Genomic DNA, 23,549 nt, shown 5'->3' on the forward strand with positions numbered 1-23,549 from the left:
AATTACAAGTATGTTAGGACAGTGTTTTGAAAATAACTTTATTGTCCATAAGAAATCACTGTGAAAAGAACAGGACATTACACTGCTTGCATTCTGTTTCTCACTTCCAACTCACAAGGTTTGCACTGCTGAAACGCCTGCAGGAGTCAGCCTCTATACATACCGTGTAGCTATGTATCTCTAAATGCCACATGGAGTATTATGGATATAGATTTGCTGTAGAGGTAATAAATGTTCTAACATTAAAGAGCAGTTATATTTGTAATACTTAACAGTTACTCGTGCATTCTTTTGACAAACCTGAAAAACTGTGCAGTGAGAACACAAGCTTCCACATAATGGAAAGAGAGAATGTTTTCTTTAATTTTTCTTCTGCCATAATTTAAAATAGTCAAAAACAAAGCCCGTTTTCATAAGTAACAGTAGGATTTAACTGAAGACAAGCCTCAGAATACAATAGATCCACTTAGCTTTCTCAATATGTTTCTATTAGTCAGGCAGAAGCACTACCACAGAGTCCTTCAGAATGATTAGGAACTTTAAATATCAAAGGCCAGCTAACCTTATGCAGAGAAAAACAGTGGCTTTGCAACATAGTCACAGTTTTATTAAAGAAAGCCTACTCAAAATGTAAAAAAAACAAAAACAAAAAAAAAAAACAAAAAACAAATTAAAGCACTTATTTATATATGGACACTTGACAAATTCAAGCTTTTTTTTTTTTTTTTAAATTTCTGTCATCTGTCCATTTCAAGCATAGCTGCAGCACAGCTTTCTTCAGTGCCCGAGAAGCCCAGTGCCTGCGGAGTGACACAAATTATTAGACTGAATCAGAAGTAAAACACGCTTACCACCAAAAAATAAAAAAAACGAAAACAAACAAAATAACAAAAAAAAATCAAAACAAAAAAATCCCCAACAAAGTGAAAAAAGATGGCCACCCAATACACTATCAAAACTCTGATTTACAGTTAGGTCCATATGTATTTGGAGAGTGACACAATTTGTGTAATTTTGCCTCTGTACACCACCACGATGGATTTGAAACAAAGCCATCGAGATGTGGTTGAAGTGTAGACTTTCAGCTCTAATTCAAGGGGTTTAACAAAAATATTGTATTAACAATTTAGGAATTACAGCCATTTTTATACATAGTCCCTCATTTTCAGAGGCTCAGAAGTAATTGGACAAACCAACATAATTATAAATATAGGGATTATTTTTAATACTTGGATGAAAGTCCTTCATAGGCAATACTTTGTTCTCCATTGAGATGCTTTGCCAGGCCTTTACTGCAGGTGCCCTCAGTTGCTGCTTGTTTGTGGGTCGTTCTGCACTCAGTTTTGTCTTCAGTAAGTGAAAGGCGTGTTCAGTTGGGTTGAGGTCAGGTGAGTGACTTGGCCATTGAAGAATATTCCATTGCTTTGCCTTGAGAATCTCTTGGGTTGCTTTTGCAGTATGTTTTGGGTCATTATCCATCTGTACTGTGCTTTTTTAGATGTTTTCTGGCAAAGTCTACTCTGGCCTTTCTGTTCTCGAGTGTTACCAGCAGTTAGCACCTGTTGGAAACCCTCTGTATTTACATTCATGAAGGCTTTTCTTGATTGTAGACTTTGACAATGGTACGCCTACCTCTTCGAGAATGTTCTTGACCTGGCTTGATGTTGTTGTGATGTTTTCTTCAACAAGGAAAGAATACTGTTATCATCCGCTGTAGTTGTCTTCCGTGGTCTTCTAGGCCTTTTGGTGTAGCTGAGCTCGCCAGTGCATTCCTTCTTTTTTTTTGTTTTGTTTTTTCAGCCTAATGATGGCCTCCTTCATTTGCATCGACACCTCTTTGGGCCGCATATTGAGAGTTCCCATGCACAGCTACCGAATGCATATTCAACACTTGGAATCAACTCCAGACCTTTTATCTGCTTAATTTGTCATGAAATAACGAGCGAACAGGCCACACCTGACCACTTAACTGATCAATGTCAATTGTCCAGTTACTTTTGAGCCTCTGAAAATGAGGGAATATGTATAAAAATGGCTGTAATTCCTAAACAGTTGATAAAGAAAAAGTAAACAAGATAGCAGTCTGGTCAAGCATTTGGTCTACTTTCAGTGCTTAACAGTTGTCAAAACTCAGCTATACCGACACAGTTCAGTCAGTACCCAAAAAGTATGTATCTTCAATACTAAGCTTTAAAAATAAAGTCAAATAAATGTAAGTGTTCATTGGAAATTTTACAATGATGCAAGATGCGTGTAACAATGCTATGCTAAAGGTGTAGTGCTCATTAGTTTCCTGCATTCTGTGTCCTAATTCCCGGTTCTCAGTTCTTTCACACATCGCTGTAGACATTTAAGAGATGTTTACTTCCTACATAATAAAGAAAATAAAATTCTTTTCAAAACAAATGAAGAAAAAGTCTACTCACCTTTAAATCCCTCTTCAGGCATTCTCACTTTGAAAGAAGGAGATGAGTCCATATAAGAACAGCATTATCATAATTTGGCTTTTTTAAATCAAGGTAAATTTAGCAGCTATAGTGGAGGGGAAGATAATGCCACTTACCCTGATAGACATCATCCATTGCAGCATAGTCTGCTATTGGCTCATCAGCCTGTGAGGAAACAATTGAATGAATGTTATGTATAATAAGGAAAATGCCTGTAATTACCATCAAGATGAATTCATGAGAAGTCAAGATTAAAGCTACTGTATGTAAGATTTCTATGCACAGATCCAGCCACCAGGACATCAAAGTAGGATGTACCTTTAGACAGATGATGCTCTCTGGAATGACGCCCAGACTGCCGAGTGTGGCTGAGTCGTCTGTCAGACTTTTTCCATCAATGGAAAGGTTCTGGTCAAAAGGAGCCACAGAGAAGGCGTGCATAATCTACAGGGTCACAAACACAGTGAAGTTAGTTTTATGTATACAGATTACTTATTACGTGCAGCATTTTATATTGCAATTTGGAGCCCTCACCTGTATTTTCAGCTCTTTAAGTGTCTGATTAGCTGAAACAATGAGTGCTTTCTCTCCTCTGAGTTTTCTGTGCCGGGTACTTCTCCTGATTCCACCTAATTTGGTCATGTTGGTCACGGAAACAGCAGCTGCTGATGCTGCGCTGTTGTCACACAGCTTTAGTCGCTTTGCACCATCTTGTGACTGAAAGAAAGCAATGTGATTATTTGCTGCTATGGCTATCAACAGATGATACCGCTATTCCTCAACTTTGCCAACACCAATAGGTGCCTAACTTTCATGGGTTAGCTAAAATCAATAATGACTGAACATCAAGGTAATTAGGGATGGGAATGAAGAACCGGTTCCAGCTGAGAACCAGTTCCAAATTGTCTGAACCATCGGGATCGTATGCCTCCAAGCTTATCAAATCCTTTTATCGATGCCAACATGTTTTTTTCTGACTGTCAGAGCCAGGTGGCCCTATACGCTCACAACACAATTTGCGTATGGGCCCGCAAAGGCCCTGCCTCCCCCTCATGTGAAACTGGGTGTCAAAGAGAGAAAAAGGCACCATGAGAGTGAACTACGGGAACAGCAATCAGGTAAACTTGTGTTCTCTCCTCTCAAGGTTTGATGTCAGCAAATAACAGTAACATTAAGTTGATGTGCTAGCTTGCAGTGCATCTCTCTCTAGTCTGTCTGTCTCGCTAACCTCGCTGGGCAGAGCATCTCCTGGTCTGTCTGTGTCTTGCTTGCTTGACAGCCACTTCCATGGCTGTGTTCTGGTACTTTGTGCCTGTCAAAAGTGAGAGTGAAATACAACTATTTATTACGTTTGATAAACGCCAACGGGCAAAGGTGTTTATACACTGCAGCTCAGAAAAGATAACTGCGTTGCGCATGAACATGCATTCATATGCATGAAATGAAACTCTCACCTTCCAGCGGCAACCTCTGTGGGGAGCAGTCCAGACACTATATGGGCATGATGGCACTCCTCATAGGCTTACATAATTTTAAAACAAGACAATGATTTTCTAGTCTCTCAGTCAAGGTTCAGTTACAACTCTTGACTAATACAAGATGGAAAGTAATGGATGGACATTGACCATTGGTTAAATACTGAATTTAAAATGTTTAGCTGGGCATATACTGGGCAATATGGATGCACATCTCTCAGTAAATAATAACCATGAAGTATTCAGCCAAGCATTAGTATAAATAGTATTTTATAGTATATTTGAAAATGTGTAAAAGGAAATCTGGGGGAGCCAGTTTGAATGTAGCTAATTAATAATAAAGCCATAGTCTCTGGGTTTATGCTTACATTGTATAGCTAAAGCTAATTGTATAATATTATAAGGACTGGATTAATTACCAGGTAGCAGAGCCAAACCTCAGTTTTATAATTAGTATTTTCTACATTTCATATTTTCTACAATTTCTTATTTATATTAATGTTAATATTCACTTATCTTAAGATTGTATAGAAAATATTCTTCAATAAATATTGTTTGTTTAAATCTCAATCTGTTCTGTATAGGTCTACTTATTCTTAAACCAACAGATGGACCAAACTGTTTTTAAAGGAGCGAGGATTGTAGTGTGAGCACTGGGTGTTCATTTAACGAAGAAAGATGACAGCAGTGCTAGTTGTAAAGTCTATAAAATGGTAATTTTTAATAAGGGCAGAAACATCAGCAATATGCTGAAACATCTGTCTATGCAACATGGGCTTAAATTCCAGGAATGCCATGTATGTGACCCTCTACGCACAAGCACCACTGCTTCCCAACCCAGAGGCACGTCCATTACCAAGGGTGAATATCTTAGGTTATAATAACATTAGCACCCCGCAGGCAGGCTTAGCACATTTTTCCTTTGACTAAGAAAACCTAAATGAATACAAATGCTGTACAAATGTTCTCTCATTTCATCCATTTTAGATGATGACAGACTCAGAGATAATAAAACTGTTGCGCTGACACTGAAAACCTGTGTAGGCCTACTTTTTTCCCCACACAGAAAATTGATGGGGAATCATTAAATGAACTGATAAAGAATCGGACCGATAAGCAGTATCGATGATGGCATTGGTAACAATAAAATCTTATCAATTCCCATCCCTAAAGGTAACTTTGGTGTACTGCTACTTTTCTTTTTTCTACCGCTTTTACTGTCTACTGGTAATCTTACTGTTAATGGACTACTGATACTCATCAGTCCTGCAAGTATTATTATTACTTAGCTTTGTTTTCATTTATTCACACTGCACACGTTAGCACATAAATGTAACCAAAGGAAACTACAAAAATTGTGATGAGAGAAAAAACAATGGCTGAAGTAAAACAGCAACAAAGATAGATGGAGAACATTGATGATTTAAGTTCTTTCACTCTATGTACTTCCAAAAAATATGTAAACAAAGGAAGTTAACCAGCAAGGAAAAGCAGATATTTCTCTGCGGAGCAACACAATCACTCATGTGATATTTTAGATAAATCACAGATAACCACATGGTGAACAGTCCCTGGACCCTCTACAGGGCTCAGTGTCTAGGTTTGATTTTCTTACAGGGAGTATTTGGGTGCCTTAACTACTGTTACAGTACCTCGCTCTGGTGCTCCTGTTAAAACTGCTGGTTGCAGTCAGTGGATACTGTCTGTGCGGTGTCACCCTTTAATTTACTGCCACAGCATGGTGAACTTACCTGGCTGAAGTCTGGGTCTTTCTCTCCATCCACCTTCAAATGTTCTTCTTTCTCCTCCTCTGCCTCGGAGCTGCTGGCATTCATCTCCGGAGCTGCCTCCTTTATCATCTATGCGGAGGACAATGTGAAAACACAAAGTTAAAGACAATGCCAACAACGAACAATCTGTGAATCACATTTTGACATTATGTGACAAATACAGTTGTCCTTTTTGTCATACCCTCTTGTCTTCGATGACTTTGCGGATATAGATGGTCGCTTGGGTATATTCTCTGAGGTCCCTCTGCTGCTGGAAAAGGAAGCTCTCTCTGCACTCCCAACATAAATCTGAACACATAAACACACGCCCACATTAATATCAAATGAATCAAGGGTGTTAAGAAGCCAAAGTAGGTCAACACAACATTCTATCCAATATTTTTGTAGTATCAAACCGTAGGAGTGTTACAAAGTGGCTTTAAAACTTCAAAACGCCCACATAAATTTATCAAACAATTCAACCTGTATAAATCAATTTATTCAAGTTCTATGGATATTTTGATACTTTCTGTCAATGTAAAACAGTCACTATTTGAATCCTTTATAAAAGCTGTTAATCCAAGGTCACTATAGCTGCTGGCCTTCACAAAGAAAGAGGAGACAAACTTTTTAAAGCCACCATTTAAGCCTACAGGAAGTGAGTGTTCTATTTTTTTTTTTTTTAAAGTGATTAAGACTGGAATATTACTTTTAAGTATATTAAAAAAGTGCATTGCAATATACATTGTAAAACTGAGCTGTAAATATTTGAGTTGAACCTTTTTTGATAACTTTGCAGTCTTACCAGGCTGAGTGGTGTACTGGGTGGTGGGACCACTTGGTGTGGTTTGTTTGAAGCAGTGGATGGAGATTGGCTGGTCCACAATGAAGAGTCTGCTGATCACTTCCCATTCGTTGGGCCAAAGCAGAGCTATACTGTGCAGGAAAAACAGCACAACATGAGACCACAGCAGCATCCAATCAGTAAGACTTCTGGTCAGGTCTTCATATAAATTCAATTTATTAATGCAACTTCCCTAGTTAAATTAAAAGCTGCTAATCTTTTTTCATTCAGATTTGACTTGACCATTGCTAAATTAACACAACAGCTGAGTTAGTCTGGTTGTTCCGATATGCGCAAGAGTAGCTAAAGAAAGTAAATGAATGGACTAAGTGTATGCATGAAGCATGAACACAAGGCCAATACTGCCTCACTGAGTTTAGGGTTTAGTATTAGTATTGGCAGTAATGGACAGAAGTATTTAACTGCTGTTCCAGTTTTTTCTTCCTGTCATAAGTGTAATGTGATGGCAAAATAATTTATCTAAAATGTTCTGGGGATTTTTTGAGGGTTAAAAACACATGCTTGTCACTTAAAGGGGCCCTGTGGAGTTTTGACCTCTAGTAGCGCTATGAAGCTGTTTTTCTATGAGTGAGTCCTTGTTTTGCTTTTCTTGAACATACGCACGAGGATGCTCATGCACGTGCACATACATGTGGGTGACACGATACACATTCCTGCCAATGGTTTGACACTACTCCAATGGGTAAGCTAGTACACATTGATGTGATAAATGAAGTATTTAAAATACATTTTAAAAATGGCATTGCAGATGTTTTATGAGGAAGTGAGTAACATGGACTGTATACATAACTTTTGTTTGTTTACAAGAAAACTCCACAAGGCACCTTTAAATAAGCCGAACTCACTGTTGTGCATCTCCATTGATCAGGGAGTCGTAGGTGAACATGAAGCCTCCATGGGGGCAGAGCAGCAGAGTGTTGCCCACATTAGACACTGGAGAGGATTTTGTGGGCCTCCTGGAAAACACACAAATGGGAGAAAAAAAATACCATTTGATGTATTGACATGCAATTTTACGGGCAGTCCTATTCAATATGATTAGGGACTGGCCAACTCAGAAATGAAAGGGTCAACCTTAAATGCAAACTATATAAATTACAATCAGTTTTAGTCATTACTAATGACGCACATCTAATATTCAGGGAAACTCTTTTTTTTATTACGGCTGCCCCTGTTCTTTAGTGCATAAATTCAGATTTTATTCTCATAATTTGATAACAAACACAGGAATATCATTTTGCTCATTTCACTGTTGAAACAAACATACCTGATGAATTTTCTCCACTCATCCACAAAAAACAGAGGGACTATGTAAAGTACATCTGTTCCCTAGAGAGACAAACCAGAGAAGATTTACTGTATTCACCCACCAGAATCATAGTGCTTTATTATCTGTCATGACAGCTTATTACACACACACACACACACACACACACACACACACACACACACACACACACACACACACACACACACACACACACACACACACACACACACTTTCTAGTTACTGAACCGTATTTGTTCCATTCTTTATGGAAATTCTGATGAATGTCATTTCCATTTTGCAGCTGCTGAATTACAACTTTCCCACAGGTATCATTCTCATCTAGTTTTTTTTCAATAAAGTTATTGATATGAGGAGGTTACTTGACTCGGGCAGATGACAATTTCGTGCTTGTCCTTGTGTCTACCTGAGGCCACTTGGTGAGTGTTGGCCGATTCTTCTCATGGAAGAGGTTGAGAAGCTGGTTCTTCTGGTCCAGTGCCATCATCTTACTGACCGCTTCATTGTCCTTTTCCTCCTGCTCTAAAGTCTAAACACAACAAGGAAATGTTTTAATTCAACAACTTACCACGTGGTTCAAATTAATTCAACATAGCAACTAACTGTGGATGCCATGACCCATTAGTGTGTCTTTTCGCTGTATGACTACAACTTTCAGTTCCACGTTACATCCATATTTAGGGCTTAAAGTGTAGCAAAAGAGCCTAAATACCTGTTGTAGTTAACCTAAAATAATGCAGATGAAGGGGTAATAACAAAAAAGAAAATTAAAAATGAAAGATCGTAAGCAATGGATCAGTTTAGTGCACCACTGGATAGTTTGTCAATGTCCACTCACCAGGCACTGCTGACAGGGTTCTTGGTTTTGGGTGAATTCTGGGGCTTTGGAGAAGTATGCCCTTAGCTTGGTCCAAACTTCAGAGGATACCAGCTTCCGTTCAGTCTCCAGAATACTCAGACCCCCTACAGCAGGAACAAACATAAATATTTAGACCAAGCGTATCAAAGATTGAACTATGGGTGCCTATGTAATGGCAATGGTAACAGTAAACATTAGCTTGTATAAAAATGATACAATGTCATTGTCAAAGGTTTTGCTCAGATCACTGTAGATGCTGATGAGTGGAAAGTACCATGACTGCAGACAATGTCTTCATTGAAAGTCTTCATCTCGTCCTCGTTGCCCTCTGAGAGCTCTGGGCCGAACTCTAAAATCAAAAAATTCACCAAGATGTTAACACTCAGGAGTTGTTTGTTAAATTTATAACTAAAATACAAGAACGCCAACCAGATTGATTCAGTGGGGCATAATGTTAAATCAGCTAGTGTCTGAATATCCTTAATAATATGAGAGATATGCACTCATGGAGCAATTTATTAGGAACACCTGTATACCTGTTTATTCATGCAATTAATCAATCAGCCAATCATTTGGCAGCAATGCAATGCATAAAATCCTGCAGATACAGGCCAGGAGCTTTAGTTAAAAGTTCACATCAAACATCAGAATAGGGGGAAAAACTGTAATCTCAGTAACTTTGACCGTGGCACGATTATTGGTGCCAGATGAGCTGGTTTGAGTGTTTCTGAAACTGCTGATCTCCTGGGATTTTCACACACACAACAGTATCTAGAGTTTACTCAGAATGATGTCGAAAACAAAAAACATCCAGTGAGCAACAGTTCTGCAGTCGGAAACGTCTTGTTGATAAGAGAGGTCAGAGGTGAATGGCCAGACTGGTTGGAGCTGACAGATAGACTACGGTAACTCAGAAACCACTCTTTACAACTGTGGTTAGCAAAAAAAGCATTTCAGAAAAAACAACTCGTCCGACCTTGAGACGGGTGGGCTACAACTGCAGAAGACCATGTCGGGTTCCACTCCTATCATCCAAGAACAGAAATCTGAGGCTGCAGCAGGCACAGGCTCACCAACACTGGACAGTTGAAGACTGGAAAAATGTAGCCTGGTCTGATGTATCTGGATTTATGCTGAGGCAGCAGATGGTAAGGACAGAATTTGGTATCATCAGCATGAATCCATGGATCCAGCCTGCCTTGTGTCAAGAGTCCAGACTGGTGTTGGTGGTGTAATGGTGTGGGGAATGTTTTCTTGACAAACTGTTGCCCTCTTAATACCAATCAATCATGGTTTGTCTGCCCCAGCCTATCTGAGTATTGTTGACCATGTGCATCCCTTTATGTCCACGATTTAACCACCTTCTATTAGCTACTTCCAGCAGGATAATGTACCATGTCTCAAAGCAAAACTCTTCTCAAACTAGTTTTATTATTGTATAATTGAATTTAGAATATTGTTTGACAGTCTTAGTAAAGACTAGAACAATATTCAATATGGCCACGACAACTTAGCTTAAAAAGAATGTGTCAAACAAAGATTTACTTATCAAAAAAAAAAAAAAAAGAAAACTTATTTCAGAAGCATATGTATTTGAATTGTTTTGTTGTTGTTGTTGTCGAACCTATTCTTCACTGTCTCCTTCACAGTCTCCTCCACATTGACACAGAGCTGTGTACCTTAAGGAGATGATTTTTCATTTGTAATGCCCCTGGCAGCCTTTCTTGCAGCCAGAAAACTTAGGAGTTCAATGATGGACTGGCTTGCCTGTGGAAGAGTTGTTGGCTTGCCTGTGGTCTCCAATTGCTGCGGTCCAACCAACCCCAGTCACTTTTGAAGTGCTGCACCAGTGCATCCTTAGTTGGTGGGATTTGCTCCATTCCTCTTCCTTTCTTTGTGAACAACTTAAGACGAGCTTGATCAATAGTGGATTGGCTTTTGGTACAATTGTAGAGGAGAACTGTGAAGCGCTCCGCAACAGAAATGATCTCTGGAATGCTTTTCGGAGTCTTTGGGAGAGCCATGAAGGCCTCTGTTGCCATGTCATCAGCATTCCATGCCGTCTTCTTGCTTGTTTGCAAATACAGATACTGTGTCAGTATCTGTAGTTCTTGCCAGTTCCAAATGCCACCCACAGCTCCTTAATGTCCAGCTCTGACACGTGTGCAATGGCTAGGACCACAACATCTGTGTGTACTGGGTGATCTTTTTAAATCCCTTTCCTTCAACATCCACCACATGTAGTATCATCCTTGTAATTGCCTCTTCGTGTGTGCTAGGGGCAATATGTTTCAAGTTATGCATTTCAAGTTTCTCTTTGCTATAAGGTGTGAAGATCTTGGCGGAAAAGTCACTGTTTAAGCTGCGCCTGGTTTCAGCATGTTGATGACTGCTGACTCATCTAGTATTTGCATCTCACTGTCTGGGGCACTGCTTATACTGTTTTCTAGGCAACTTAATAGATCAGCATTGTTTCCCAAGCATAGTCCACCATGAAGGGAGAGTGATTGGGGGTAGGCCTGATTTTTGTGTTTGAAGAAGTGTTCACCATTCCCATCATGGGTTTGACAAGCAACATGGAGTATGGAAAACAGTGCAGTGTCCATGTTTCAATGATTTTTCAGTAGGTTTTGTCTTGGACAGTCCTTTCATTGTAGCTTTTTCCTCTTTAAAAGGGGCAGTGATGGGTTCCGTGCCCTGCATCCTCTCTGCAAAAAAAAGAGTTTGTACTGCTCTTGGCCCATCCTCTCTGAGGATGCTATCCTGTTGCTGTCCTCTGTGAAAGGGTTGCCCATTTCCTTAATCACATCAACTAAAGCACATCACCAGTGGCAGTGTTGATAGTATGACGAATGTTAACTGACAATGCACGCTGCCCTCGAAGCTGTGGTGAATTCCATCTTTGTTAAAAAAGGACGTGCACCACCAGAAGGGGTTAAAATTTTCAATAAACACAAAGTTCTGTGAAGTGCAGGCTGACTGGAGCATGGAGACTGAGCAGTCGGCTAAAACGCCCAATGCCTCTGTTAAAAGAAGGGAGGGGACCAGAGATAAAACACACTTCCCAGAGTTTTTGAGTGAGTTCAGAAGACAGATAAAATCGGGTTTTAAAATTTCTGACTGTTTGAGTGAGGTGTCATTCATACCAACGTGAGTAATTTCTTTTTAGACATGATCGTAGGTTGTAAAAACACCCAGTAATTTTTCGAAATAATTAGAAACCTTGGCCCAACAGTCAAAAACAATGACAAATGCCCATTGTAAGTTACCAGTTTTTTGTTTTTTCCTAACCAATATTTCCAAAGCCTAATAAATTCAATTTACAATGATGCAATGAAAAGCAGAAAATCTCTTGTACACAATTTGTACATTTCCAGTTTTGTTGAAAGATAAGAACTGCAAGAGCCACCATGGCTTAACAGACACAGAAGGAGAAACAAAATTAGGTCCATTCCTCCTACCTTTGCTGTTGTTGATGTGTGGTCCCTGTCCATTGGTCTGGCCATTGCTGTATTTCGTTTCATGTTCATCCTCCTCCAGCTGTTCCAAAGCCAACTGCCTCCAGCTACGCAGAGATGCTTTGCCCACCCAGTAGCCCTCACCACTGAGACACACACATACATGTGCACACACAAAGTGATAAATACCCATAATTACATTAGAGTACAATTGTGTATCGCCCCCTTGAGGGCTTAGGTTTTGTCTTATAGAGGAAAATTGGTTCTGACAAACCCCTAATTTACTTTGTTCATATTTATATACCTATTTCTCTTTGCTGTATCATTAATCACTATTGGCAGCTGCAACACAAAAGAATGGCATAATTAAAATATCATTTGATCTAAACTTGACTTGACGCACAACACTATAATCCATTAACCTAACCTAACACTTATCCTGAGTGTATATACCTGAGAGTGCGTTTGACCAGGTTGGAGACTTCCTTGTAGTCTTCATTGAGCTGGTTCTTCAGCCGCAGCACTCTGCATCGCTGGCTAACACACTCCCTACACAAAGAGGAGTCTGAACAAATACACAAAACTGCGATATGTAAAAATGTAGGGGACAAACATTGTGGTTTTAGGAGCAGTTATGAAAAGAGACATTTCTAGAGAGTGAGATGTACTTCGAGCACAAAGTTTCTCATCTAACTTCAAACAAGTCTATTTACTTAAATGCCAGAAATAATGGCAAGTAAATCCAACCATGGTTTGCATTCATTATATTCCAGTAAACTGATGAATGCTTTTTCAGTGACTGATTAATTCACAGTTAAGAAATTGATCAATCAAGATCATCAAAAATTTGTTTTTCAACTAACCAGTTCAGTTTGCTGTGGCTGCTCCTTCTTTAACCATTCCTCCCTCTCAGTTTAACATAATTTTTGCATAATTTAGCAGCCAACCTTCTTATCGGGTTATAGTATAAATGAACCCCTAATACTTCACTGTTGTCAGAAGATCAAGCAGCCTGATTTATTTTCTAAAATGACAAAGAGCTTTGATAAAAAAATTGGACAGGCTGTGGATATTCCCTGACATGTTTTGGTTTGGTTTAGTTTATGTCCTGATTGCTTAAAGCTATGCAAAGTTGAGTACATGAGCACATATTTCATTTGATGATTTTCAGAATTCTTTTTAGTATTTTAAAATAGTAAATTGATAATTGTGGTACATACTGTACTTCCATGTAAGTATTGAATTAGACGTACTAAAATTCAGTTTTGCCCATGATCTGAGAAGAAACCACACCCTTTATAAGACTTACTGTCCAGTCTCGGTCCTCCGCTGTAGCGCTCATAGAGGAGCTGTGCAGCTTGCAGAGAAACCCTCTTGGAATCTCCCACCTTGTCTGGGTGTAGTTTGCCGTGAGAACATAGGAAAAGGGAGTTGTCGATTTCTTTTGTGGCAGTGGAGTCATCCAGCCACTTCTTCAGCCAGTCCAGGGGGATAAACTCATACGGCTCGCCTGAAGAGAGAAAGCAGAGGAGCGCATCAAACACAGAGAGACACAGGACCTCTGACTTTTATTCCTTAAATCACAGCTTCCCCTGTGATTAACAACTGACTCTCTGGATATTATCCCTTATACACCCATGTAAAAATGCATGTTAAGTATGGAAATGAATGAAACATAGCTACTAATTTCCAATTAACAAGTAACTCTTTTTGTAGCTGGAAACTGTTAATATCATTCTAACAGACAACATCGAGATACAGTATTTGCATTGCAAAAATCACAAATCCTTCTGGTTTGGTAGAGTGTTGTGGAGCACTAGCAGTAATACTACAGGCAGGGAATCTGTTGTACAAGTTAAGCAATGCCCTCCATAACTTTGACTGGCCCTTTATTACACTGTCTATAGTGTGAGTAAACCTTTTTAGTGTTTTGCACTGAAGGTGACAACAAACATTTAAACTCTTTAGTGTTTCTGTTAAGACTGTGGGTGATTAGAGAATGTTTTTACTGACCATCTTTTGTGGGTAAAAGCTTGTAGAGTTCTTTCACCTCCTCATGCTTGGCCTTGCCCTTATCCACGCTCTGTTTTCTCATGTCTGCCATTTCACTACACCACTCCTCAAATTTATGGTTGTCTTGGTCCACCAACCTCTGAAGGAAGGCTGGGAGCAAGGATAGAGATAAAAGAAACCATTAGACAAGGCAACACGGATGTAGGTAGGGCTGGGCGATAAATTCAATTAATTTGAGTGATTCCAATTTGCTTTTGCGCAATGTATAAAATGTTTACATCATGAAAATCAAGTTATTACAATTTGCACAAAAAGGTTACTTTTAGTCAAAAAGTAATATAGATGATAGCTGGCTACATTAACTGTTGTGAGTCACAACAGTCCCGTAAACTGTGACATGCTGCAGCCTATGGCACTATTGTGACTTCAGGTGCCTCCTGACTTCAGGTGGCTAGCTGCCTCTGACTATCTCATGAATTTAATGTTTGCATCTGTGAGTAAGACAGACTGAAAAATGATTCTTCGCACTAATGTTCACTCTTGGTTTGTGTTTGTTAACAAGGTATTGAGGTATGAAAAGCTTGGAGATTCTACTTTGTTCAGTCTGCCCCTACCTGACTATTAAAGTGGAGAATGGTGGTCTATAATTGTATGGGATAACCTGTATTTTTTTAAAATGCATAATGATGACAACTTTGCAAATGGTTCAGGTCATTTATTATCCTTGCTCAACTATAATGCACACCAAGTCCTAAAAAACAAATATATAGGATGTTTCAAATATGTTTTGGTCTTGCATGTCCCAAGCTTAATAAAAAATAATCTAGATTTTATTTTTTGACCGTATGGCCCAGCCCGTAGCAGTAGGTTGTGTTTTAATGATTAAAAGACTTTTCTCAAGGCATTCTTAATTCCTTGATGCATACAAATAATTGATTGGGTCAAGGAATTATGACACACAGCACACTTGTGAGATGTGGAATTACTTAAAATTCCACTACTCACCTGGCACCTCGACATTGGTCCTTGAGGGATCTGAGCTCTCCTCTTCCTGGACCTTATACACCAGCATGTAAGCATTTCTGGAGCAGTGGTAACCTTTACTGCACTTTGGCTTTCGTGTCTGGGACTTCACTGTCTCAGCTAGGGACCAAGAAGACCAAGAAGGAAGAGCAACAACTTTTAGAAAGTGTATATGTTTACAGACATGACTATCTGGTCATTTCCTTCTCAAAAATGAAGAAAAAAGAAAAAATATTCTACATTACAAGTAATACTGGATAACAATAAGACTGTTACCTACAACATAACACTACATAAAAAGGTATCCATGGATTTCAGGAAGGTGCAACCGTTCAGTGTAGATTCAGTACTACTTACCAATGTCCTCCTCTATTCCAAGCTGCAGCTTCTTGCCTTCCATTTTCTCAATTTCTTCATCATTGAATTTGTACCAGTCGCCAGTACGAGCATCCTTCACGTGGGCAATGTAGTGGCCTGAGTAAGCACTGATACCCCGATGGATGAGCACTGCATTCAGTTCATAAACACACCTCTGGTCTGGAGAAACAGTCGGTCCAAACATGCATCAATATCAACATGTTTAGTTTTTAAAGCCATCAACAAAAAATGTCAGATTTAGCAAGCAGTGAACTTGATATAATCCATCACCTATATGAGGGTACCCTGCTTTGACACTATTGACCATGTCTGCTTTTTTTTTTTTTTTACTCAAAGGACCATTGCAAATTTCTTTCTTGCTCTCTGAATTCAAATTATTTGGTTTTAGCCCTTTAAATTGAAATCGATAAAAAGGGGACTATATGTATTTTTATTTCTTCTATATAGCTGACATATACCAGTGTGCAATGATTGGCATGGGAGAGTGCAGAATGTGTGTGTCACAGAGATGCATACTACTAATACCTGGTTTTCCTTCCAGGAAAGGCCCCATGTCCAGCTGCTCTGGAAAACTGATAAAAGTGTTCAACTTCTTCTTGTGGCCTGTTTGTCTGCAGAAGACAGCACAGTTCACTAAAGCCTCTGCTCTCAAACTAACATAAACCTAGTACTTGAACTAAAACCAGCAAAATAAATTGCTTTTAGTCTTTGAACTTTAATTTAATAAGAAAAAAATACTGTCTTTCCAAAGTGATATAATGTATTTTATTAATGCAACGTGTTTTTACACAGTGCACTACAAAGTGATGGCTGACCTATCGAAGACAAAGCGCATGAGCTGCAGGTTGAGGGTTGGAGGAAGGCTGTGCAGTTTTATCCTACGGGTGGCACTTTGTTTACTCTGACAGCTCTCACAGAAGTAGCGGTTCTCCCCATCCAGCTTCTCCTCCTGCAAGGTGGAGAAGGGATAACGTTTTTGAAAAGAACACGCACAAATACATGTCAAGACATTATCATAAGCAGTAACAAAAAAATATATATTTTCCATTCAGAACTCAGTTCACAATTTTCTCCTACAATTCTTAGGGAAAAAGCAATATAATCAATATACCCTTAAAAAAGAAAAAAAAACAAACAAACAAAAAAAAAAAACAGGCAGCTCATATACAACTGCATAAAATGCTAAATTCAAGATTTATCAACTACACGTGTTTTCTGCCATGATAAAGTCTTTACTGATAAAACAAGGCCTATGTATGATTCCAAGGTTCAGCTTGATCATAAATCTGCAGTGGCCTTAAATGATGCATTTTTCACATTTCTGCCTAGGCTGCATCTTAACATTTAAAATTACAACATGAAACAGACTGTTTTTGTCAGAGCACGGGACATATAAATGTATTAGTTTTTCCTCACCGTCACTGGGTTAATAGAACTAACATATTTTAGTTTTTTCTAAAGAGCATTTTCTTTCACCGCATTTTACTTTGCTGCCTCTCATTACACAGGACAGGTTTATTTACATCATTGTCATTCCCCCCTCTTGCTTTACACAGTTTCTCACGAGGAATTAAGCACATTTGTTAAAGAGAAATTAGGTGCGTTTGTCTGAATGCAATGGATCTGCTCACTAATGCCAACATGGCACGATTGTCATAACATAAACATGAGATCGCTTAAAGGCCAGAAGCGAGATCCTGATTGTATTTCGATTAATCCTGCAGCTCTGCTGATCCAAATAACTTTTTAGCAAAAAATCCCTTTCCGTTCATGACAACTTTTTTCTCACATTATCTCAAAACACATTATTATTTGGCAGGCTTTCTAAACAGACACAAGTTCTATTTGTGTGTGGATTAATGTTTTATGTGTCCAATGCTGCACGTTTCTCCTTTATTGTGATATTAAGTGTTCACAAACTCAACGTTTCAAAATACACATATCCCAAATATGATTTACTGTAGTAGATATGAAGACATTCAGTGTGGTAGCGAATAAAAGTTACCTTCAGGAACTCTGTGACGCACTCGGTGAGGTTCTTGTGGCCCTGGATGTTCAGCTCCAGCTCATAGAATCGGGATGGCAGAGCAGATGATCGTCCACACTCGTTACACCTGGAGAACAGCCAAACCAAGACAACAGATTCTACCACAGCACTCTAGAAAATGGCTCTTTGTATGGTCTAAAATGATTTTGTGAATGGAGTCATTTTTGCATTACTGATGAGTTATCTAACACAATGCCAATTTGATTGATTTCAATGTAATATGTGTAGAGTCCTTAACTTCCACTTTTTCCGGCTTAATACTAAAAGTCATTCCCACTCTTCTTATAAAATTCAAGTCAGCCAAAAAAATATCAGTGTGCCGCTGCAAGATTCTGGTCCCAATCCAAATGATGACTGATAAAAAACATGAACTTTACATTCGCTAAAGCAAGCCTTATAAAAATGCCTGGTATCTAGCTTGCTTCATTAACATGACAACAACAAGGCTTCCATCTGTCTCAAGAATGTTAAGTAAATGGCTGTTAAACCTAATCTCACCTGTGACTGGCACAACATCCGATAAAAGTGTTACAGCCCCAGGCCGCATGACTTTTTAAAAATGTCCTTAAGAAAGAAAAACAGTCATCTCTCTGAGCAACCACAAAACTTCACCTCTGCAAAAGCCTATGTTCCTGTATTTGACATTATTGCATTCTCTGACATAACAAATCAATTATATGACTAAGGACGTTCCTATCGACTAATTTCCCTATCGGGAATTTAAATTTAGACTATTTGACTAGTCGAGTGTGTGTGTGTGTGTGTGTGTGTGTGTGTGTGTGTGTGCGTGCGTGCGTGCGTGCGCGCTCCTGACGGTCCAGCGGCCCACCGATGCGGTGGGATATCTTTGCTGGCCAACCCAACTATGACACATGGTCCGTTGTCAATGTGTTTGTGAAAGAGAGAGAGAGAGAGCGAGGCAAGGAGAGGCTGAGTGAATCAATGCGCTGCATACAGCTCGACAATGAACCAATGGCGTAAAACATTAGGTTAACGATGTTTTATGTTATTATGAGAAGTGTAAAGATATTTCCCGTTCATTATGAAACTGTGGACACTGCATGTCATATTGGTTTGCCAAGTGTGGCTAACGTTAGCAGTGCTAGCACCAGCAGCCTTCTTTCTTAACCTCCACATGCCTGTGCTGAATTTGGTTGTGCATAGCTCAGGTCGAGTGGTTATATGCCAGTTTATTCTGACACATCCTACATACAACCTTATTTTTATTTTCTAGATCAAAATACTGCCAAACCGCGACATCTGTTTTTACGAGATGTCTTCTGCCCCACTTTCCACCTTGCATGTTTACTACATCCGGGCACAAGAATGAGGAGAGGGGGGTTGCTGTCTGTTGGGGCTGCAGCCCCAGCTAGTGGCAGGCGGCTGCATAACAGCTTTGATGCAATAGTTGTACATTGTACATTAATAAAATATTAATAATTAGTTTAACTGACTAGTATTTCTCGTGCCAACTAGCGAGGGTAGCAGCATTTAATCATTTAGTCGACTAATCACGTACATCCCTATATATGACAGTTTAAAAAGGAACTTGTAACACATTCAAAAGTAAATGTCCTTTATCCAAAGAATTGTTTACTTATTTTTATGTGTAACAGGAAGGCTAACCAATACTGTTGTCACAGTTATGTGCCAAGGTCAGACACTGCACTCACAACTGAAGTTCAGCTTGTATTCTTTTGAGGAGGCCAAGGAGATAGACTAGGGTCTAATTTATACACCAGCAAAGAAGAGTTCTACATGACATGGACAAAACACACAGAAGATAGTTTTGACATAGATCCAGCACAGTAGATTAGACTTCACAGACAAAAACTTGGAAGAATTCACAGGGTGATCGCAGAATAATCTGAAACATCCTTCCACACTTATTGATAGCACAGTTAATGAAATACAAATCGTGACATTTTGAGGAATTCTCATGTCCAGCACTTTATCATATGACAGTTTTTCACTGAAATACAAACTTTTGTCAGGTTTGAGTATTGAGTGGTCTTACACAGTAACGTAGGAGAACTGTCCACAGAACTGCCGCTGGATGACATTCTGCAGGTTAGGGTTCTTTTGCTTGGACAGCGTGTCCTCCAGTAGAGACAAGAAAAGCTTTGAAAACTCCTGGGCATCCTGAAAATTAAAGGTTTGAATTTAGTGGTCTGTAAAGAAACCAAATCGCCACTACCTAACCATTATAAACATGCTGGCACTCCTAGTCTGTGTGTTAATTCTGCTGCGTAATCCTGTAACTAAAAGTTGATTAATCGCCTTAACAGAATCAACAGATCAACAGAAAATTTAACAAAAAAATTCTAATAATTTGACAGTTGGTCAAATTTCTTTGTATAACTTTGGTTTCTGGGAACTTTTGTTGGTTATTATTTTCAGAGTACGTACGGAGGTGATTTAATGCACAGCTCTACAGAGACCTGAGTGAGAAAATTCTGAACACAATTCTCACAATGAGGGAAAACCCACAAAATGGGACCTTTGTAAAATACATATTCACAATCATCTTTTTCAAACTATGATACTAGCCATATATTTCTTAGTTAAAGTTTTGATAATTTGGCAGGTTTCATGTAGGGATTTACCTGCTGCTGTCCTGTGTCCAGGCCCAGTGCTTTAACAAGCCCTGAAGGATCGATGTACTTTCTGTTGCTGTTCTGCAGGAGTGCAAACAGATACTGCAGATGCTCACAGATGGACTGAGGCTCGTAATCTGAAAAAGACAGAGACGTCTGTCTGAAGGGATGAAATGTGTTCATCTTTTATTAAAAGATAAAAACCTACAGAGCAATCAAAGTACAAGTTTACAGTTTGATGATGGCCTCAGTCATGCTTGAACACTAGTCGACATGTAAATGGGCCTTCTCTTCTGTCAGATCATTTTAAACAACAATAAAGGTAAATTATATCAGAAAATATTAAAAATTTCCAGTTCCCCTGTGCAAACAAATTAATTAAAGATTAACAACATGGCGATGTTTAGTTTATTGTTATTACTTTCAACAAGACAGTAATTATTGCCCCTGTTAATTTGCTAGCCCAGTTTAGTTTTTAGTTGTACCAGACTCAATGTTGTGTTCCTGTGCTCGGGAATTGAGGCACTGATAAAGGCTCCTACGCAGCTCCAGGTTGTGGAACCACACTTGCAGGAATGTGTTGACGTAACATGTTGCACCCAGGTTGGTCAGGCCAACAAATGTGTTCTGGAGACAGAGAGAGAGATACAATCACCTGCCTCATTACATATTCTTCTAGCTCCGGTCTTATGATAACATCCTAAGGACTTCAGCTGTCCACCAACAATAGATTGGTGATCAAAGGAAAAAAAGACTCGTGAGTAAACAATTTGCAGTATGTGCACCCAATGAAAGAAATACCTTGTCTCGACGCTCTGAATTTGGGTCATCGATATTGTGGAAAGCATTTTCATCTATCTCCCCCAGCCACGCCTGTTCACCAATACCCACAAGACAGTTGGGATTCCCTTTGCAGTTCCTCCTGCAAAAGGAAGTCATGATCATTAACCTTGCTGTCCCGCTTCCAACTTCAGAAGTAACATCCAACTGCAAACACTCACTATTAAGTGGAAACAAAAGTAAAACCAAAACCCATGTATGAATCGATGATCTATTTTCAAAGCTACAAACCCTTTGGATTTAGCCTTAAATATGCAGCTAGAAGGCACAGAGCAAATATAAAGTTCAGTAACATCTAGCTGCTGGAATTAGTGCTCACTGGGATGCCTACTGCCTACCATCCTGTATATTAGAGCTATTTTGCGGTATGTCGAATTGAAGAGTGAATAGAATCATCGTGATTTTTCATACAAAGTCAACAGAGCAGTTTTAAAAACTATGAAAACTTGTCCACAAGCAAGGAAACAAATCAGACTTTGATGCACATTAGCATCTATCTGCTTGGCTAGCCATTAAGCCCTCAATTTTAAAATCAAATTTAACTTCTGCTAATGGTATTTTACTGGTAAACGCTAGCACAACAGAGACATGTTTTTCAGAAATATTAACATCGTACCTGCAGGCTCCTCTCTTGCAGGCCAGTAGATTGACGCGATATGCTAGCTCAATATGCTCCTGTCTGATTTCTTCTGGTTTCACCGTTTCCACCCAACGCCAAGCCGCTTTCTCCAGTTGTATGCGGGGCGCCATAATCCTACGATGTAACGTTAACCACACAGTCAGATATATATGTCGATGAAGGAAGAATGCAATGGCCCAAGGTTAGCAAAACTGTTTCTAGGAATGCTAACATAGCCGGCTAACGGGAGCTAAATAAGTTCCTGCAGGTCATAGCTTGGTTCTTACGAAGCAACCTCCCGTTAGCTATGTGTTGCTACTTAACCTAGCCAATTAATATTAGCTTAGTAGCCCCCCACTACTCTACTGAACTTGAAAAGTGAGCCTATCACACCACATCTAAACAACACATAGAGCAATGAAATACAATGTATACCGACAAACAGTATTTGCAGGGTAACGTCAGAAGTAAGGACTACCCTTGTGCTAACGTTAGCTAGCTAGCTAAAATGTAGCTAGCTCGACCGGCAGTGTTAGCAAGTCATTTTCCCTGCACTTTCCATTAAACGCTACCTGGCGCTAACGTAACGACTTTATTGTGTTAAGGTCAAATATTATCTAACCTTTCATGCGTGCAGCTGTTCAGCAAAATATTTATGTATTTTCACATTTTATTCACGGTTTATTTTAGATTTAGCGCCCTTGCGTCAGTTTATAAATATATTATTTCTCCGCTCAAAATCAACACGACGTCAACAAGTGACGTAGACTACGTCTCTTTGTTGTGACTGGGGGGGATGTACGGATATACTGTATGCCTCTTAAATACATCGGTGATATGTGCGGGCACTGCCTTCAAAGGCTTCTTTAACGTCCCGATTAACGTTAATGACATTTCAAAGCCTTCTGTGGTTTTAAGAAGGAAATTATTGTTATTACATTAAATATGTTTTTCCACAAATTTATTTCTTTTCATTTACTTTTATTATGAAAAGTTCTATTCAAGTCTTGTCTGTATGTTAATACTACCTATGTCTTTAGTATCAAACCTGACTGAAAAATCACAGTTCATATTAAATCCTGCTTAACCTGAAGTGGAGCTGTCCAGTTTCAGTAAGCTGTTTATGTATAATTCTAGAGAAAGCCAAAGTTTAAGTTTGTATGGGTCATGATAAAATTTGATAAAAGTCAAAGAACGTGGGATGCTCCTTTCAAAGTTAGTGACTATGTTGTTGAATATTAATGATTCATGGTGTAACACAGATATCTAGCCAGAAGCTGTATAATAAACAGGACATGAGCACATTAAAATATGAAGTTAGGTTCCTCACTTTATTTTAATTCAAGTGATGCTTTGTAACATGTATTTATTTTAATAATTCAAATAATTTTTTTCTCTAAATTTTAATGGTCAGTGTATACATTTGCATAAAATAGTATCCGTCCTTAACAAAGAGGAAGGTGGTTTAACAACTTTTGCTTTTGGTCCCAAAAAGATTTGGGCCTGCCCTGTTAACACACAACTGTTTCATTAGTGTACCCCAATACCATCTATGTTTGAACAAAAGCAAACTCCTGTCTCTGATATTCACATTCAAAAATGTTTTGCTTATTCCCTGGTCTGTTCGCACATGCAGTTTGTATAAATATTAATCTATTTATGACAACTAATGCAGTGGCCTATTAGGCATCTGTTGCATTAGCTGATGAAATATATATAATCAGCCCAGCTGTGCTATCAATACCCTGCTATTGAGGAACATGTCTTGTGCTGTGCAGGCTGCACAGACTTCTGAAGTAAGGCGTGACCCAGTAGAATGTTGAAAATACAACAATAAATCTTGAAATTCACATCATTACCATGTCAAAGAT

The 23,549-nt window shown here is 39.0% G+C and overlaps 1 protein-coding gene across 5 annotated transcripts; it reads right to left on the reverse strand.

Moving 5' to 3' along the window:
* Positions 1–37: 37 nt before the first annotated feature.
* On the reverse strand, positions 38–22,441 carry usp48 (ubiquitin specific peptidase 48). Of its 5 annotated transcripts, none has more exons than XM_040115987.1 (29): positions 22,301–22,441; positions 21,676–21,813; positions 21,021–21,141; positions 20,705–20,846; positions 20,229–20,356; positions 19,640–19,764; positions 17,581–17,689; positions 16,391–16,524; positions 16,101–16,186; positions 15,555–15,734; positions 15,180–15,317; positions 14,175–14,324; positions 13,471–13,671; positions 12,615–12,726; positions 12,165–12,307; positions 8,978–9,052; positions 8,683–8,807; positions 8,251–8,373; positions 7,824–7,885; positions 7,402–7,512; positions 6,497–6,627; positions 5,894–6,000; positions 5,674–5,781; positions 3,676–3,759; positions 2,982–3,164; positions 2,766–2,891; positions 2,564–2,612; positions 2,427–2,453; positions 38–800 (listed from the first exon to the last, which is right to left on the reverse strand). In XM_040115987.1, exons 2-29 carry the CDS (start codon positions 21,807–21,809, stop codon positions 778–780), a joined length of 3,237 nt encoding a protein of 1,078 aa, XP_039971921.1. In that variant the 5' UTR covers positions 21,810–21,813; positions 22,301–22,441; the 3' UTR covers positions 38–777. The 5 variants fall into 5 exon arrangements, with proteins under 5 accessions (XP_039971921.1, XP_039971922.1, XP_039971923.1 ...); XM_040115988.1 differs by lacking the exon at positions 22,301–22,441 and adding an exon at positions 22,114–22,241; XM_040115989.1 differs by lacking the exons at positions 3,676–3,759; positions 22,301–22,441 and having other exon boundaries at positions 21,676–22,103.
* Between the last annotated feature and the right edge of the window lie 1,108 nt (positions 22,442–23,549).

Source organism: Xiphias gladius, chromosome 21, assembly GCF_016859285.1.
Source record: "Xiphias gladius isolate SHS-SW01 ecotype Sanya breed wild chromosome 21, ASM1685928v1, whole genome shotgun sequence".
Classification (NCBI taxonomy): Eukaryota; Metazoa; Chordata; class Actinopteri; order Istiophoriformes; family Xiphiidae; genus Xiphias; species Xiphias gladius.

Excerpts from the sequence above, each read along its gene's own strand:
- usp48 (XM_040115987.1), bottom strand. The coding sequence starts at position 21,809 with ATGGCGCCCCGCATACAACTGGAGAAAGCGGCTTGGCGTTGGGTGGAA. Across the intron at positions 12,727-13,470 it reads CGGAGGACCGAGACTGGACA|ACTCCTCTTTGTGTAGGGAG; the intron begins GTAAGTCTTATA and ends GTATTTGTTCAG. Across the intron at positions 5,782-5,893 it reads AAGTCATCGAAGACAAGAGG|ATGATAAAGGAGGCAGCTCC; the intron begins GTATGACAAAAA and ends TCCTCCGCATAG.